The sequence below is a fragment of the Myxocyprinus asiaticus genome, chromosome 15, assembly GCF_019703515.2.
Source record: "Myxocyprinus asiaticus isolate MX2 ecotype Aquarium Trade chromosome 15, UBuf_Myxa_2, whole genome shotgun sequence".
NCBI classification, from domain to species: domain Eukaryota; kingdom Metazoa; phylum Chordata; class Actinopteri; order Cypriniformes; family Catostomidae; genus Myxocyprinus; species Myxocyprinus asiaticus.
Genome location: NC_059358.1, coordinates 39,049,868 through 39,067,388, shown reverse-complemented (window position 1 = coordinate 39,067,388; position 17,521 = coordinate 39,049,868). Strand labels below are relative to the sequence as shown.

Genomic DNA, 17,521 nt, shown 5'->3' with positions numbered 1-17,521 from the left:
ATTTTATACAATTGTGATGAGAAGAATATCGTCTCAGAATGCTATTCTGAGATGCAGGTTGCCGCTGGTTTTGCGGCACGAGGGGAACCTACACAATATTAGGCAGGTGGTTTTAATGTTGTGGCTGATCAGTGTATACATATACAGTATATATACACAGAATAAATATTAACACCCTTTATTTCCCCTCCCCTCCCCTCCCCCATCCCACCCTGTCCCTCAACAAACATCCCCATGGTCAAAACTTAAATTACACAATGCACACATATAACAAACAAACAAACAAAAATATCTGAGAAAATCAAAAATATAAAAATCAACAAACAAAGAGAAAAGAAAGAATTCCACAAAGAACAGAATCCACAATTTTGTTTCTCTCTACATGGTCCTCACTGAGAGCCTTCCAGAAAGGACAAATACCCGTCCCATTTCTTACCAAACACGCCCAATCTTCCAAGCTGCTTATATGACATCTTTTCAAATGCCATTACCCTGACCAATTCGGTGAACCATTCTTGAAATGAGGGAGTGCCAATTGACTTCTATCCTCTAAGAATTATCTGTCTGCCAATCATTACACTTGTTTGGACCACTGATATATATATATATATATATATATATATATATATATATATATATATATATAAACTCAGAAAAAAGAAACGTCCTCTCACTTTCAACTGATTTTATTTTCAACAAACTTAACATGTGTAAATATTTGTATGTGTGGCCACCAGCTGCATTAAGTACTGCAGTACATCTCCTCCTCATGGACTGCACCAGATTTGCCAGTTCTTGCTGTGAGATGTTACCCCACTCTTCCACCGAGGCATTTGCAAGTTCACGGACATTTCTAGGGTGAATGGCCCTAGCCCTCACCCTCCGATCCAACAGGTCCCAGATGTGCTCAATGGGATTGAGATCCGTGCTCTTCGCTGGCCATGGCAGAACACTGACATTCCTGTTTTGCAGGAAATCATGCACAGAATGAGCAGTATAGCTGGTGCCATTGTCATGCTGAAGGGTCATGTCAAGATGAGCCTGCAGGGAGGGTACCACATGAGGGAGGAGGATGTCTTCCCTGTAACGCACAGTGTTGAGATTGCCTGCAATGACAACAAGCTCAGTCCGCTTGACACACCTGTGTGACACAGCCACAGACCATGACGGACCCTCCACCTCCAAATTGATCCCGCTCTAGAGTACGATAAACACGAGTCCGACCATCACCCCTGGTGAGACAAAACTGTGACTTGTCAGTGAAGAGCACTTTTTGCCAGTCCTGTCTGGTCCAGCAAAGGTGGGTTTGTGCCCATAGGCAACGTTGTTGCTGGTGACGTCTGGTAAGGACCTGCCTTACAACAGGCCTACAAACCCTCAGTCCAGCCTCTCTTAGCCTATTGCAGACAGTCTGAGCACTGATGGAGGGATTGTGCGTTCCTGGTGTAACTCGGGCAGTTGTTGTTGCCATCCTGTACTTGTCCCACAGGTGTGATATTCGGATGTACCGATCCTGTGCAGGTGTTGTTACACATGGTCTGCCACTGCAAGGACGATCAGCTGTCCTTCCTGTCTCCCTGTAGCACTGTCGTAGGCATCTCACAGTACAGACATTGCAATTTAGTGCCCTGGCCACATCTGCAGTCCTCATGCCTCCATGCAGCATGTCTAAGGCACGGTCAAGCAGATGAGCACGGACCCTGGGCATCTTTCTTCTGGTGTTTTTCAGAGTCAGTAGAAAGGTCTCTTTAGTGTCCTAAGTTTTTATAACTGTGACCTTAATTGCCAACCGTCTGTAAGCTGTTAGGGTCTTAACAACCGTTCCACAGGCGCATGTTCATTAATTGTTTATGGTTCATTGAACAAGCATGGAAAACATTGTATAAACCCTTTTCAATAAATATCTGTAAAGTTATTTGGATTTTTACAAAATTATCTTTAAAATACAGTGTCCTGAAAAAGGGACGTTTCTTTTTTGCTGAGTTTATATAGAACTGGATCGCTGATGCAATGTTAAACTGCTAGCAGGAGGTGAAGCCACTGGAAGTGTTCGAACAGCCATCTTTGTATGCCTAAATTGCCATAGAGCATCAATGACTGACAAGGGAAAACACCCCCGTTTCACCGTCTCCGAACAGTTGCATTTCACCCTCTAGTGACAATCGTGTTTAATGTTTGATTAGCTCGCTATGGATAATATTCATTATGAGGGAGAAGATATACTTGGATTGCGATGTCAGAGCATTCACCAGCCCTGGTGTTCAGTCTATAAGTGCAGCACAACGATCACCAAAGGAAGCTGCAAAACTGTCCACAATTTGTAATGAAAGTATGAAAACCTGTAGTATTTCCTTGTTTTGGGGTGACATCATGTCCGTTTGCATGGGAGTGTCCTTAAAAATGTAAAACCGGGATTTTTAATTAGCCTAAAATGCCCAGGATTTGCCTGTTTTCATAATGAATCGCTCACTGTTGTCATGCATGGATACATGTCATAAATTACGTGTTCGTTTGCCATTAAACCTAGCATATCAGTTTAATTTTAACCAGCTTTGCATGTCTCCCTCGGGTGCTGCGTGTGAGGGAGATAGAGCACACGTTCTTATTCAAGTGACACTTTTTGATGAAAACATAAAACAAGTAACTCTGAACAAACACTGCCATGTTCACAATAAATAAGTCTGAAAATGTCTGTTTGTATCTTACCTCAGTTTCGGTGAACTTGTTTACATTCAGATGATCTGTTTGCTGATTAAGTTTGTTAGTGGTGGATACTGTTTGATATAGATACACATAACTCGCTCGAGCTTTCAAGAAACAGGAAAAAATCCTGACTTTAAATAAATAATTACATGTGTAGGACATTTGCGTTGTAGGGATGTACATGCAGATTTCAGATATAAAATCGTGATTGAATGATTAATGCTTACTTGCTGAAATTAGATGATTTCCTATTAAGTCAATAGGGACATTGGAATATTTGGGCATAGCAGTACAGTGCATCCGGAAAGTATTCACAGCGCTTCACTTTTTACACATTTTGTTATGTTACAGCCTTATTCCAAAATGGATTAAATTCATTATTTTCCTCAAACTTCTACAAACAATACCCCATAATGACAACGTGAAAGAAGTTTGTTTGAAAAATTTGCAAATTTATAAAACCCCCCACCCCCCCAAAAAAATCACATGTACATAAGTATTCACAGCCTTTGCTCAATACTTTGTTGAAGCACCTTTGGCACCAATTACAGCCTCAAGTCTTTTTGAGTATGATGCTACAAGCTAGAATATCTCTGGAGAGATCTGAAAATGGCTGTGCACCGACGCTCCCCATCCAACCTGATGGAGCTTGAGAGGTCCTGCAAAGAAGAATGGTAGCTTGTAGAGATGGTTGTTCTTCTGGAAGGTTCTCCTCTCTCCACAGAGAAATGCTGGAGCTCTGTCAGAGTGACCATCGGGTTCTTGGTCACCTCCCTGACTAAGGCCCTTCTCCCCTGATCGCTCAGTTTGGCCAGGCAGCCAGCTCTACGAAGAGTCCTGGTGGTTCCAAACTTCTTCCATTTACAGATGATGGAGGCCACTGTGCTCATTGGGACCTTCAATGCTGCAGAAATTTTTCTGTATCCTTCCCCAGATCTGTGCCTCGATACAACCCTGTCTCGGAGGTCTACAGACAATTCCTTGGACTTCATGGCTTGGTTTGTGCTCTGACATGTACTGTTAACTGTGGGACCTTATATAGACAGGTGTGTGCCTTTCCAAATCATGTCCAATCAACTGAATTTACCACAGGTGGACTCCAATCAAGTTGTAGAAACATCTCAAGGATGATCAGTGGAAACAGGATGCACCTGAGCTCAATTTTGAGTGTCATGGCAAAGGCTGTGAATACTTATGTACATGTGATTTATTTCGTTTTTTATTTTTAATACATTTGCAAAGATTTCAAACAAACTTCTTTCATGTTGACATTATGGGGTATTGTTTGTAGAAATTTGAGGAAAATAATGAATTTAATCCATTTTGGAATAAGGCTGTAACATAACAAAATGTGGAAAAAGTGAAGCGCTGTGAATACTTTCCGGATGCACTGTATGGTGGCGCAGTGGCTTCACTAATATGAAGTCATGAGGAATCCAGTTCTTTATTATATAACAGTGGTTTGGACCCAGCTTATTGTATATTTGTCACCTACTTTAATAACCACCCCATCACCCAATATACATAGTCTGGGGCAGAATTAAATTTGAATATCTAAAGCTTCACAGATAAAATTCTGGACTCATACCCAGAATTCTTGAATCTTAGTGCAAAACCACAGAGCATGGGCTATGTCTCCATCCTCCAGCTGACATCACCAGCAGGTAGGTGTGTCTTTTAAACCAAGCCTAAACAATCTAGAGGGAGTCCAGTAGAAACAATGCAAAAGTAGATGGCACAGCTTTAAATACCTGAACAATTGAGACCTATAAATCCCAAATTGCTATGTTATATTTTCAAATGATCTCAAAGCTCCATTTTCATACAGGTCACCAAGTGTAGCAACACTCCTCTCCATCCATTCTTTCCAGCAAAAGGGGGACTTGTTAATACACAATTTGTGGTTCAGCCATATGCTTGAGGAAACATTTAGGTAAGTATCAAAACTGAACATATGGGTAAACTTTGTCCATACTAAATATAAGTGTGAAATAATGGGATGCATTTTTACTTCTAGGCAGTTTGATAGAAATCATTTTCAGTGGTGAGATTGGGGCAAGGACCTCTTGTTCAGTGTAATACCAGGGAGGGGCCTTTGTCAATTGGTCTATGTAACTTACTGAAATGCAACCGATGTCTTTTACCATTCCAAATAAAAGACTTAGATATTCTATCAAATTGTTTAAAATAAGAAAGAGGAACTTCTAAAGGGAGAGACCATAGTAGAGAATTTAATTTGGGGATACAGTTCATATAATGATAACTTATACATTCATTTGGGTCTTTGTCTTTTTTAAGAATGAGACTGATCAGGGCTTGCATCATGGTTGTCTGTAGTTCACCTTTCTTTAATGACTCTGTGTAAACTTTTAACATAAGTGGAGCCAGGTCTGTGACATAAAATCTAAAAAATTCTGCAGCAAAACCTTCTGGCCCCAGTGCCTTACCTGTTGTCAAGGCTTTAATTACCTCAACAAGCTCCTCCAAAATAATATCTGAGTCTTTAGGGATCAATTTAGGGAGTTCTTATGGCTCTACGAAGTTGCTAATATCCTTATCGGTAGACATAGACGTGGAGCTATAAAGATCTAAATAAAATTCTTTAAAGGCTTTATTAATATCTGTGGCAAAATTAAATATATTGCCTCCAAAAGACATCACTGAAGGAATGGTGGAAACTCTCTCTGTTTTATGTATCTGACAAGGGGTTTCCCTGATTTGTCCCCCAAATCAAAGAATGTCTGTCTTGCCCTGAATAACCAAAACTCTACCTTCTGTGACATAATAGTATTGTACCTATACTTTAGCTGAGTCAACTCTCTAAGACCATTTGATGACATTCGTCACTTCTGCTCTGTTTTAGCACTTTTAATACTCTTTTCCAATTCTATTAATTCCTGTGCTTTGATCTTTTTAATGAATGAGGCATATTGTAAGATCCTCCCCCTAAGAACTGCCTTAAGCGCCTCCCATGCCACACCCACAGAGGACACTGAGGACCAACTGGTTTCTATATAAACATTGGCTTCTGTCTTTAACATTTGTTGAAATGCTGGGTCCTGTAGAAGGGATGTATTAAAGCTACTGTATATGATTTTCTTTTCTCTGTATGCGGCAATATCTCTAAACACACCAAAGCATGATCTGAAACTGAAATATTACCTATTGAGCAGCCAGTGGCAGATGGAATAAGAGACTTAGATACAAATAAAAAATCTATTCTAGAGTAAATCTTATGAACTGATGAAAAAGGTGTAGTCTCTCTATTTATTCCATTCTCAGATGGATTCAAAAGTCTCCAAATATCTAGAGGACCAAGATTTTTACACATCCTCTGTAGAGTCAACGTTGCTCTAAAAGGTCTACACACCTCTGCATCACTATGATCAAGGACTGGATCCATTAGAAGATTGAAGTCTCCACCCAAAACCATATCATGAAGGATCCCAGCTGCTTGTAACTTTCCCTCAAGATCTATCAAAAAGTTCTGATCATCAGCGTTGGGTGCAAAAATACGTTAGTAGCCAAAATAAGATTTTATCCCTGTATTTCAGCCAAAACAATAATGATTCTTCCTAAATTATCTTTTATCTGTTTGAGACATTTAAATTGTAAATGCTTACTTATCAGTGTGATGACTCCCCTGCTCTTGCTCAAACCAGCACTACAAAACATATGCCCACCCCATGCCCATGAACAGAAAAACATGCCCTTCAGCCTTGCACATAACAGTCCCAACTTGTGTCCATTGCTCGGAAATCCGATGATCCATGCATGCTCACAAGATTTTCCATGACACTGTAGCTACCAGATTGAACAAATCTGGTTAATTTTACACACACACACACACACACAAACACACACACACACACACACATTTTTTCCATTTTTCCCTTAACATAAACCAAGCCATTAAACTGTACATAAATGTGTTCAATAAAATAAAAATAAAAAATAGGCCCCAGTTAACAATAACTTTAAATCCACAAAGTGAACGAATGAGCTCAACAGCAAGTCAACAAAGGGAGAAAAAAAGAGAGTCAGGCACGAGCCAATGGGCAAACAACAGAACAACAAACCCTCTCAGGCTGCATCAGTAAAATGCACAATGTGTAGTCTGTATTGTTGATCGAGTGCACGCAAAATGACCCACTTACACCATTGATTTAATGAAGGCCATAGCTTGTAGTGGACATGTAAAGTCTTGTGTCCATCCTTGGCGAAGGATAAAGTAGTGCGAAGCTTACCTTCTGTTGGTGCAGTAATTTTTAACACTCTTTGAAACCATCCCTTTTCATTTGTGTCACTCTATCAACGTCCGGAAAAACATTATGTTGTGGTCCACCCAGCACAACTTGCCTTTATTTCTTGCCACCCATTGAACAAAGTCTCTGTCAGCCGACCGCAAGAATCTTGCCAGGATAGATCAAGGTCTATCACCCGCACCGAGACGGTGGCCTACTGTGTCGATCAAATTCAGAATAAGCCCCTCCAAAAACTGCACCATATCTTGACCTTCCTTTCCCTCTGGGATTCCAACAAAATGAACATTATTACATCTGCTCCGATTTTCCATATCCTCTCATTTTTCCCACACTTGTTCCACATCAGCTTTGGAAGCAGGCGGGTTAGCCTTTAGCTCTCTTTCTGCCAACTACAGAAACTTGACCCATTTTTCAACATAATCCATTCTTGTGATCAGGGTGGAAAGTTTAGCCTCCATAGATGTGATCGCTCAACGTATTTCTGCGAGGCCCTCCATGTAGGTCGAGATTTTTGTTAGTGCTGCATAAATGTTCGAGATATCCCGACCTACCTCATGAAGCTTGCTGTCACTATCAACTGGACCTCTGCCATCTTGATCCTACGAGGTGTCCGACGTGTGAGAACGTAAGTGCTTTTTAATGTCCCCACAGGCCGATGATTTCTAATTTTTCGACATCCTGCCCTCCCAGCACAGTTTAACAAACAAAACTATTACAGTTCTCACTGGTTAATATTGCTTAAAAGGATAATTGTAGCAATTTTTAAGCGGAGCTAGCATACCCTCGCATAGCAACCATGTGACTCCCACACACCCAGTTTGGGTCATGGAGCCTCTTCTAATGAGCTGATAAGGTTTGTTAAATAAGGGAGACATCAAAAATGTGCAGTACTGTGGGTCCCCATGACTGGAGTTGAGAACCACTGGTTTAAATCACACTTTAGTCTCCAAAAAATGGTCATTTATTGTGGTTATTCCACAAGGTTCTGTATTAGGAACTCCGCTCTTTTCATTTTATGTATTACATTGAGATAATGGACAGGAAGCATGTACTTAACTTTCTTAACTTTGCAGATGATACAAAAGAGAATGTCTCCATTCCTTCTGAATGTCTAAAAAACTTGATCAGTTCTGTGTAAATATTATAATGTATGCCCCCATATTTTTAACAGTAACATCAAGATGTTACTAAAATATTAACAGTGGGTACAAGGATTACAGGATAATTTAGGCTCAGGATGTTCCTGAAATATTGACAGTAGCTACAAGGATTACAGGATAATTTAGGCTCTCTTGCTTCTAATATTTCATATGAATTATCTATGTTACTCTAGATTCCTGTTACCAATGGCCAACACAGATTTGATGATGTTACAGGCCCTTCTGTATTACCTGGTAAATCCTTGTGTTGTTTAACTTGAATTAAACACTGTTTTTCAGATGGGAGGAATGGAATCTGTGATCACAGGACTTATAGATGAGTTTAAGTTCCTGCACAAACATCGAGAGCTCTTCACACTCTTCATCGTAGTTTCAACGTTCCTCATCTCTCTCCTCTGTGTCACAAACGTATGTGAGAGCCAAACACAAATTTTAGTGGGATAGTACTCACCCAATTAGCTTTCATATTGTTATTAAAGGAATAGATCACCCATACATATTAATTCTGTCATATGGACTACTTTTTTGGAACTTTTAAGGTGTTTTTTTGTTTGTTTTTTTGTCCCTTTTGGAGCTTGACAGCCATGGTCACTATGAACTGTCATTGTACACTGGGAAAATTATTAACCTGCAATTGCTACCTTAAGGATCTATATCTACTGTGCTTCAAATCTAAACTATAAAAATTTCTTTAGGGTGCAACCTAATTTTTCAAGTTGATTTAGTCAGATTAAATGGCCTTTTTGACTTTGATAAAAACAGTCATGGTATTTGGCAAAGTATTTGGTATAGTTTGTCAAAATTTTTAAAAAATGTTTGTGCAACAACTTTTCAAAAATGTATACTTATGTGTTACATGGAAAGAATATCAGCAGACTATTATTTGAAGCATATACAGCACTTTCTCTCAAAGGCTTGAGGGCAAGATTATGGGACAACATAGATCCTGGGTTCATGTTGATCTCTTTGTCTCTCTGTCTGTTTGTCTTACCTCTCCTTCCACTCTCATAATAGGGTGGCATCTATGTGTTTACCTTGTTGGACCACTTTGCGGCAGGGACATCGATTCTCTTCGGGGTGTTGATTGAGGCCATCGGAATCGCCTGGTTCTACGGTGAGGGTGATTCCTGTTCTTACATGTCCAGTGAAGCTGATGTGGCATTAGGGCAGTGATGGGCTATCAGGCAGCTGTGCTTCTGGGCAGATCTGTCTCATTAGAGACCCAGAGTTCTGATATGTGTCTGACAGCTCAAGCTTATGACCCATTTCTCTCTGAAAAGTTGGATGGTTCACTCTTCTTCAAAAGTATATAATAAAACACTTTGGAATTTGGCATTTGATTGTAACTCTATGAATTTGTTGACAATAATTTCATAATAATAACCAGAATATATACCAGCAGTTAGTGAAGAGCACTAAAGATCTGAGTTGATTGATGATAGTCGTGAAGAAGCGATGTAAATTCTCATCAGAGCAAGTGGTAATGAGGTTCCATGCACATGTCTCAATTTCGTAATGGTGATGTTTTTGGTGTATCCTAAAATACAATCTTCATGTTTTTTTTTACAATTCTGAAATAGCATTGTTGATAGTACTTTTGGATGACAAAACATTACAATTACTGTTATTATATTTCATTTTATTATAGATTCACATCGCAAATATATCAGAAACCGTAAAAATTGTTTTTATAACTTTAAGATAGTCCTTATTTGGCTTTGCATTTAACAAGATGAACAAATTGTAGAAATTCCTTTAAAAAGACAGATGTCTCTGTAGAATTTGTCCTCGGAAAGCCATTTCCCTGTCTTCTACAAACTGGCTAGTGCTCACATCAATGTGATCTTTCCAATTATACTGTACCTGAGGCAATGAACGAGTCTTGAGTCAAGTTGAAGACCTGAACTTCAGAGTGACTCCATAAGTTCAGGACAGTCAGAGCAACCTGCTAACTGACGGTTCAGCACTGGGAGGGCAATGTTCAGACCCCTTGCTCCAAGGGTTCAAGGTCGCAGGTCAGGGAAAGACAAACTAGCCCAAGGCTTTAGTGGCCTTTTGGAAGTTCCATTAACTGACAAACACTTGCGCCTTTAGCCCTCAGCTTCTGACACAGCTCTGCTCTCTCTGTTGAGCAATCACACTGCATTTATATATCAACCTTTGATCAAAGCCCTGCGGGCAAGAAGACTTCAGGAGCAAGATATTTGATCAATATGGAAGCCACTATGGGTGTTTGCTTCCAATCAATGATATGGTCGTTTTTTCATAAAAAAAATAAAATAAAAAAAAGTAAAAACAATTCAATATTCTAAGTTATATTTTTTCCCTGGAGCATGGCTGAATCCGAATGGCATCACTTAATATTGTAATATTCATGTTATAATATAGTTGCAGTCAAATACCTCTCTATGAATTCTTTTGTTTTTCTTCATCCATCCTTTTCTTTCTTAGCTGTTTTTTTTTTTTTTTACATTTAGACAAAGTTTGATCAAATTTGCAAAGGATGGCATGGCAGTAGTCTTTTCAAAATTTTCAAGGATTCAATTATTACCTGTTTAATGTGGACTGAAGATCTTGCTAGTGATTCAAAAAAACTCTACTATTGAAAATGACAGCCTTAACCAGCCTAAGCTGGTTTGCTGGTCTTTGCTGGTTTAAGATGGTCTAGCTGGTATCCCAGCCTGGGCTAGCAGGTTTATGTTTGTTGAGCTGGTCCCCTATAGCCTGGCCAAACTGGTGTTTAGCTAGTTTAGCTGGTTGGTCAGCTGGCCACCCAGTCTGACGAGCTAACAAAACCCATCTAAAACTGCAAACCAGACCAGCCTGACCAGGCTGGGGGATCAATTAAGGCAGCAAAGAATCCATTGAATCTTACAATGAGTGCATTTACTGGTAATACAAAGAAGAAGAAATCTGTGATTATTTAAAAATTATACTTTTTTTTCCTCAAGCCTTGGAGTCAAATGCTAGCAGACATGTGCTCAAAGGTGTAAATTCAAAGAATAATGGGGGTAAAGGACAAAAATCAATATGTACAAGAACCTTCATGTTGTCGGATAAATAGCATGATAGGTTTGTAACACTCTGTGTATGTAAACACTCTCATTATCTTGAGAGATTATCATCACACCTTCAAGAAGTCTACCAGGGTATGTGTTTTTAGGTGTGGATCGCTTTAGTGATGATATCCAGGAGATGATCGGACAGAGACCTGGTCTTTACTGGAGACTGTGCTGGAAGTTTGTTAGTCCATGTTTCCTGTTGGTATGTTTACAATTACACAACCTAACTCACACAAAGGTATTTTCGTTACATTTATGCCTAAGGCTACTTGTACATTAATCCAGATACATTTAAAAAAGGCGTTTTCGTTTTCAAAACGCTCGTCCTTACTGCCGTTTTCAAACGATTTCCAAAAGTTGCTTGTCCACACTGAAACTTATGAAAACTCTTGAATCCCCTTCTGCGCATGCGAAAAATTGTCAGTCCATGTACGGTCTGAAATGCAGTTGTCCTCCGCCGTTGGACACCAATTCTGAGTAAGCTTCCTATCACCTTTGAAGGAATGCAATGTGAAGGTTGTACAAAGTAACATTTATCATTAACAATACTATCAACATGGATATCAGGCACAACAGCGCTGCTACTACACGGGCCGGGTCTTGATTGTTTTGGGTTGAATGGATCACATGACTGCATCACATGACAAAAAATACGTCATAGTTTTCAGATTTATCAGTTTTCCCAGTCCACACTACAACACATTTTCAAATGTATCCACTTCAGAGCGTTTTCGAAAAGGTCAGTTTTTGCTGACAAAAACGTAGTCTCAGTGTGGACGGAAGGCCAAAACTTAGAGAAAAAGATGCGTTTTCAAATGAAAATGTGTTAGTGTGGACATGGCCTAAGAAACAATCTTAGATGCTATTAAAATAATGCTTGTTTTCTCTTCCTTTCTTTCAGTTCATGGTTGTTATCAGTTTCGCAACTTTCAACCCTCCAAAGTATGGTTCCTATTATTTCCCCACATGGGCTAACATGGTTGGTTGGTGTTTGTCCATATCGTCTATGATCATGGTGCCTCTCTACGCCATCTATAAGTTCTGCTCTCTGCCTGGAAGCTTTTGTGATGTAAGTCATCTTTCAAACAGACAGTAAATATGCACATAATGACTTATTATTTGTTAACAATGTTAGTGGAACACTTCTAAAGATTAATCACTAAACTGTAATTATAATGCAGAAAAAAAGTTTTTAGAAATATCCCTGCATTAATCTTGTTGTTGAATTACACCTGCACTTGTGCCCCATTTCAGTAATTATTTCTGATCAGAGCATTTCTGTATAAATATGATCTATATTGTATTGTGCATTATCTTTAAAGAAACTGGCATATGCTATAACCCCAGAGACTGAGCATCACTTGGTGGAGCGTGGGGAGGTTCGACAGTTTACAGTAAGATGTTATTTCTCAGAATTTGTGGGTGGAAAAAAGCAGACAGCTGTTTCATGTGTATGGTTAAACTAAGCAGATTACATACATTTTATGATTGAACTTTCAGTTATGCTAAACATGACATTTTACTGCAACATTGTCACAAAAAATAAAAATAGGGCATTCTGATGCTCAGCAAAGATATGGTGGGATTGTTCTAGTCTCACAAATATTTGCTGATAAGGGAAGAACTCAAGCTGACACTTCAGTGATATATGTGTGTAGTCTGTAAACATTCTCTGATTTAGAGAGCTAAATATGGTTCTGTTCACACACACACACACACACACACACACACACACACACACACACACACACACACAGTATGGTTATAAAAGAGAGTGACTTTCTTTCACGCATGTCTCTAGTGTTGTCCAAATTACCGGTACTTCGGTACCAAGTCGGTACTAAAATAAAAAAGATGTTACAATACCAGAGTTTCTGCAGTACCGTTAGTACTGAGAACTTAATTCGATACCCACACGCTGTCTCACTGGCACACAACCGCTTTCAAATGCTCACATGCTTATTTGAGCATGTGCTCTGTTATTGTTTTTACACTGAAATTGACAGTAAATCAAATTAAAATTGTGAAATGTCCTACTGTGATTAAACCACAAAAGGCTGCAATCTTAGTCTGCATTCGAGCTGCGTGCTTTGTTTAAATGTGTGAAGTAGACTGCTCCTTCACTGGAAACTCCACAGACATTGAGAATCATTTGTATTGTATGTTATGACAAAGCAGAGCATTAATCAACTGTGAAGCGCACAGCACATGTAGACTATGTGTTTATAATATTAAAATCACAGTATTTGCACTTTAACGATCACACTTGGCCATGTAGTGAACTATTTATCTGTTAGAAGAAGAAGCTTCCGTCAAAACTATGCGTCAAAATAAAAGCACGATCCAAAATAAAAGCTAGGTGCCTGAATTTTTAAAAATGGCAACAGAAATATATTCCAACTGTATAGAAAATTTTAATATTCACTGTAATATTATTATAATTAATAATACATCATTATTAATGAATAAATATAATAATAGTTATAATAATAATAATAATAATAATAATAATAAAGCAATATATCACAAGCAAGAGTACTTTTGTATTGAATAAAAGTAAAAAAAAATGTAATTGTGTGTTGAAAAGTAATTGATCTAATTTTTACTTGTTAAAAGTTTTAAGAATTAATTTGATGAGACACCATATTGATGATTACATTACATTCAACTTTATAACATGGAATTCTGTAAAAATTATTTTAAAAAAAGGAAAAAGGATTTTGAAAAAAAATACAACAAATTTCATTAGGGCCTGCTTAAAAGCACTAAAGCAATGCATGTTTAATTGAGAAACACTTGTAAACATGTAAGTCTTTTAATGTATTATTCACATTGAAATTTAACTTTAAATCGGCTAAAGAAGTGTTCACCAGTACATTACCATACTAGCAAATTTTTTATGTGCTATCGAAATTGGTGTAGAGAACCAAGAAATTTCACTGGTATCGGTATCGACTACTGAAATTTTGGTATCATGACAACACTACTTGTCTCGCATGCATTGCTTTTTTTAATGTGGGGTTCCAATAAATCAAAAGAAATGGAGATATGAGCAGGGTTGAAGTTATCTTTCAAATAAGTAGCGTGTACTGTGACAGTACCAAGATTTCAGATAGTAATACCACGGTACTTTGATTTTTACCATGGTATTGAATGATTACCATATGTATTTACACTATGGTATTTACATAGTACTACCATGGTACATGTCTGATTGTCTAAACTAAAGTAAATGTAACCAACTCATTTCTGCTTGTTTTTTACAGCTTCATCACTGGCTGGTGGTTTGAGCAGCTCTCTATACTGAGATGCAGAAGGCACAGAGAGAGACTCTGCTCCATTAGGGCAATGCGTGTCAATGCCAAAAGAATTGTATTACTAGTTGTTTCTTTCTTGCATAATTGGGCATGTATCGTGACTTTGATCACAATGTGGTTGACATTCTGTCAGTATCAATTTTACTCTCAGTATTCAATGACTGTTATGATGGCTGATGTTGTTCCCACTGACTGTTTATTTATTGTTTACATATTTATTTTTGTGATCAGAGTACAACTGAGCCTTATTGATAAATGTGATTAAAGTGTCAAAAACTGTACAAAGTACATCTTTAAAAACATTTTAAAGTTTAGAAATGTGTAAATATTGATATTGCAAAAATAAATATATCCTCTTTGTGTCTTAGAAGAAGTGCAAATACAATTTCAATTGAACAGCAGAGTTCAGTTGATCACAACAAATCTGTTTCAGTTAATGCTTGCTTATCCTGTATATGCACCCTGAAAGCCCCACAAAATAGTTCTGCTCACTTTTGACTTTTGCCACAAATGTGATAAGATTCAATTGTTGGTTACTTTAAATGTCTTTCAGGGCTAACAACAAGTGCTCTTTATTTGCAAAAATACAGAGAAATCAGTTTGTGGGCAACAAAATATATAATTACTTTTGTGGGATATTTACATATATCTTTCCATTTAATTCATGCAGTGATAATGTTCCAAATTAACAAAATAAATTTATGAAACAAGTAATTTATGGGATTTCTGTCACACTGATTGTTGTCATGACTATATTACTGGACAACTGGAGTTTTATTTTCATCAAAAGTTATTAGGAATATTTAAAATGCATAGTAACAAGAAGTCTTTAAATGATTTGAGTGCCTGCTGAAATTTGTCAACTACTAAAATATGTCAATAAAAAGTGTTTTAGTTAAAAAACAAAAACAAAAAGTTATTTTATTTTATTTATTTATATCCTAATAAAACAAACACAGTTTGCATATTGTTCGAGTCAAATGAATTAGTACAACATTTGTGAAAGGAATGATTTTACAGAACAGATTTTTTTGCAGAAATCATATTAAGCTCAAAGTATAGTCAGAACATATATCATCTAGGATGTTAATGCAAAAGGTCACAGGTTCAGTCCCAGTTATTAATGAAGAAAGAACTGGATTACATTACTGATATTATCATGTCAATTAACGTGCTTAAGTTTCCATCTTCTGTAATTGTATTGATAATCAATTCAGCAGGGGTTTTTAAACTTTTTGATGCCAAGGACCCCAACATACGATGATAGCCTTGCGAGGGACCCCCTTCCTAAAATATAAAAGCAGCATTCTATTTGCATGTTTAAAGACCCAATTTTACTGTGTGAGAAAAAATAGTGTGATACTCTAAAGATAACATGTTAGCTAAATTAAATAATTGGCTTTCATAATGCTATTTTTAAAGCCTAACGATAATTCAAAGCCCCTCGTACATCTGAAAAGTTGTAGGTAGGTGCGTAAGAGAAAGATATTATCAAGACAAAAATACAAAATCCCAGATGACTCTTGTGGTTAAATCCATATCTTCAGATGTGATTTGATAGGTGTGGGTGAGAAACAGATCAATATATAAGTCCTTTTTTTTTTTTTTTACTATAAATTATCCTCCCTGTTCAGCCAATGTCCACTTCACTTTCACATTCTTCTTCTTCTGTTTTTGGTGATTCACATTCTTCGTGCATATCGCCCCCTACTGGGCAGGGAGAAGAATTTGTGATAAAAAATGACTATTATTCTTTTAAAATGATCTGTTTCTCATCCAAACATATCATATTGTGTCTGAACACACTGATTTAACCACTGAAATCATATGGATTACTTTTATGCTGCGAGCGTTAAAATTTTGGCACACATTCACTTGAACTGTATGGACATACAGAGCTTAAATATTCTTCAAAAAATGCTGTGTTCTGCAGAAGAAAGAAAGTCATACACATCTAGGATGCCAGGAGGTTGAGTACATCATAAAAAATGTTCATCCCTTTAATCATAAACCAAACCTAATTTATGCAATTTTGCTTGTCAGGTAATTGATTTTCTTTTTTCTTTTTTTTTTATAGATCCTAAAAGTTCGATTTTTTTCTTTTACAAATATAGTGAATAAGAAAAAATATATGTTTGCAGTGTAAAACACTTTCTGACATCATCAGCCTGTTTTTAAAATAAATAAAATATGCAACATGAAAGCTTACCTTTTGTTTTATATGGTATTTATGGGTTGTCACTGCATTTCGCATCAGGATTCCTGGCAAATAGGACAGTCAGCTAATTTTATGCCCATGCTGTGTTGATTTGCAATGGTCAGTTCAACTAATGAATACGTCTGCTTTACCAGGTCATTCCACGTCGGTCAGAGTCAGGTGCGCAACACAAATCATGTTGTCTTTTACTTCAGAATGTGATTTCTGAAATAGAACACATTTCCAAGCTGATGCCCTTTGAGAATTGAAAATATCACGAGCCAAGAAATCTTTGCTCTCATTAACAATAGGCTATGTTTCCTCCATATGATGCCATGGAATGTTTTTCAAAAACAATGCATCCATTACCAATATTTCCTTTTTACTGCGTATATTTTAATGCATTTTCAAATAGTTATGTAAAATTAATATAGACTAATATCGGCTGGATAACAGTCACTTCTGATTAGAGTGCATAGTTCCATACTTTTTCATTCTAAATGTGGGTTATTATATGAAAAATGGAGTTTATAATCAATCTTTTCAGTTCATTACTTGTCCAGTTGGAGTCGCCAATTCACACACACACCAGTAAAAGAGTGTGCTCACTCAGTCAAGAGTGTGCGGATGGTGCACACATATTTACGACAGGTTTATTTAGTATAAATCCCAATGTGTGAATGGAAAATTGTGCACGCACATTTCAATGCCTATTTTGTTCATACATCAGGCCCCAGGTGATTGGCTCAAAAAAATCCAAACCCACAACTGAGTGCCCATGAGCAAAGATGGGTTGCATGCAGGTCGCATACTTCCT

The 17,521-nt window shown here is 37.6% G+C and overlaps 1 protein-coding gene across 1 annotated transcript in view; it reads left to right on the top strand.

Moving 5' to 3' along the window:
- LOC127452625 (sodium-dependent dopamine transporter-like) overlaps positions 1–14,580 on the top strand; it is a 33,236-nt gene extending 18,656 nt beyond the window's left edge. Inside the window, exons 10-15 of the mRNA XM_051718248.1 lie at positions 8,408–8,536; positions 9,143–9,242; positions 11,292–11,392; positions 12,092–12,259; positions 12,513–12,584; positions 14,457–14,580. Coding sequence (XP_051574208.1) covers positions 8,408–8,536; positions 9,143–9,242; positions 11,292–11,392; positions 12,092–12,259; positions 12,513–12,584; positions 14,457–14,480 — 594 coding nt within the window. The 3' untranslated portion in view covers positions 14,481–14,580. The remainder of the gene's footprint in view (positions 1–8,407; positions 8,537–9,142; positions 9,243–11,291; positions 11,393–12,091; positions 12,260–12,512; positions 12,585–14,456) is intronic.
- Positions 14,581–17,521: the final 2,941 nt, after the last annotated feature.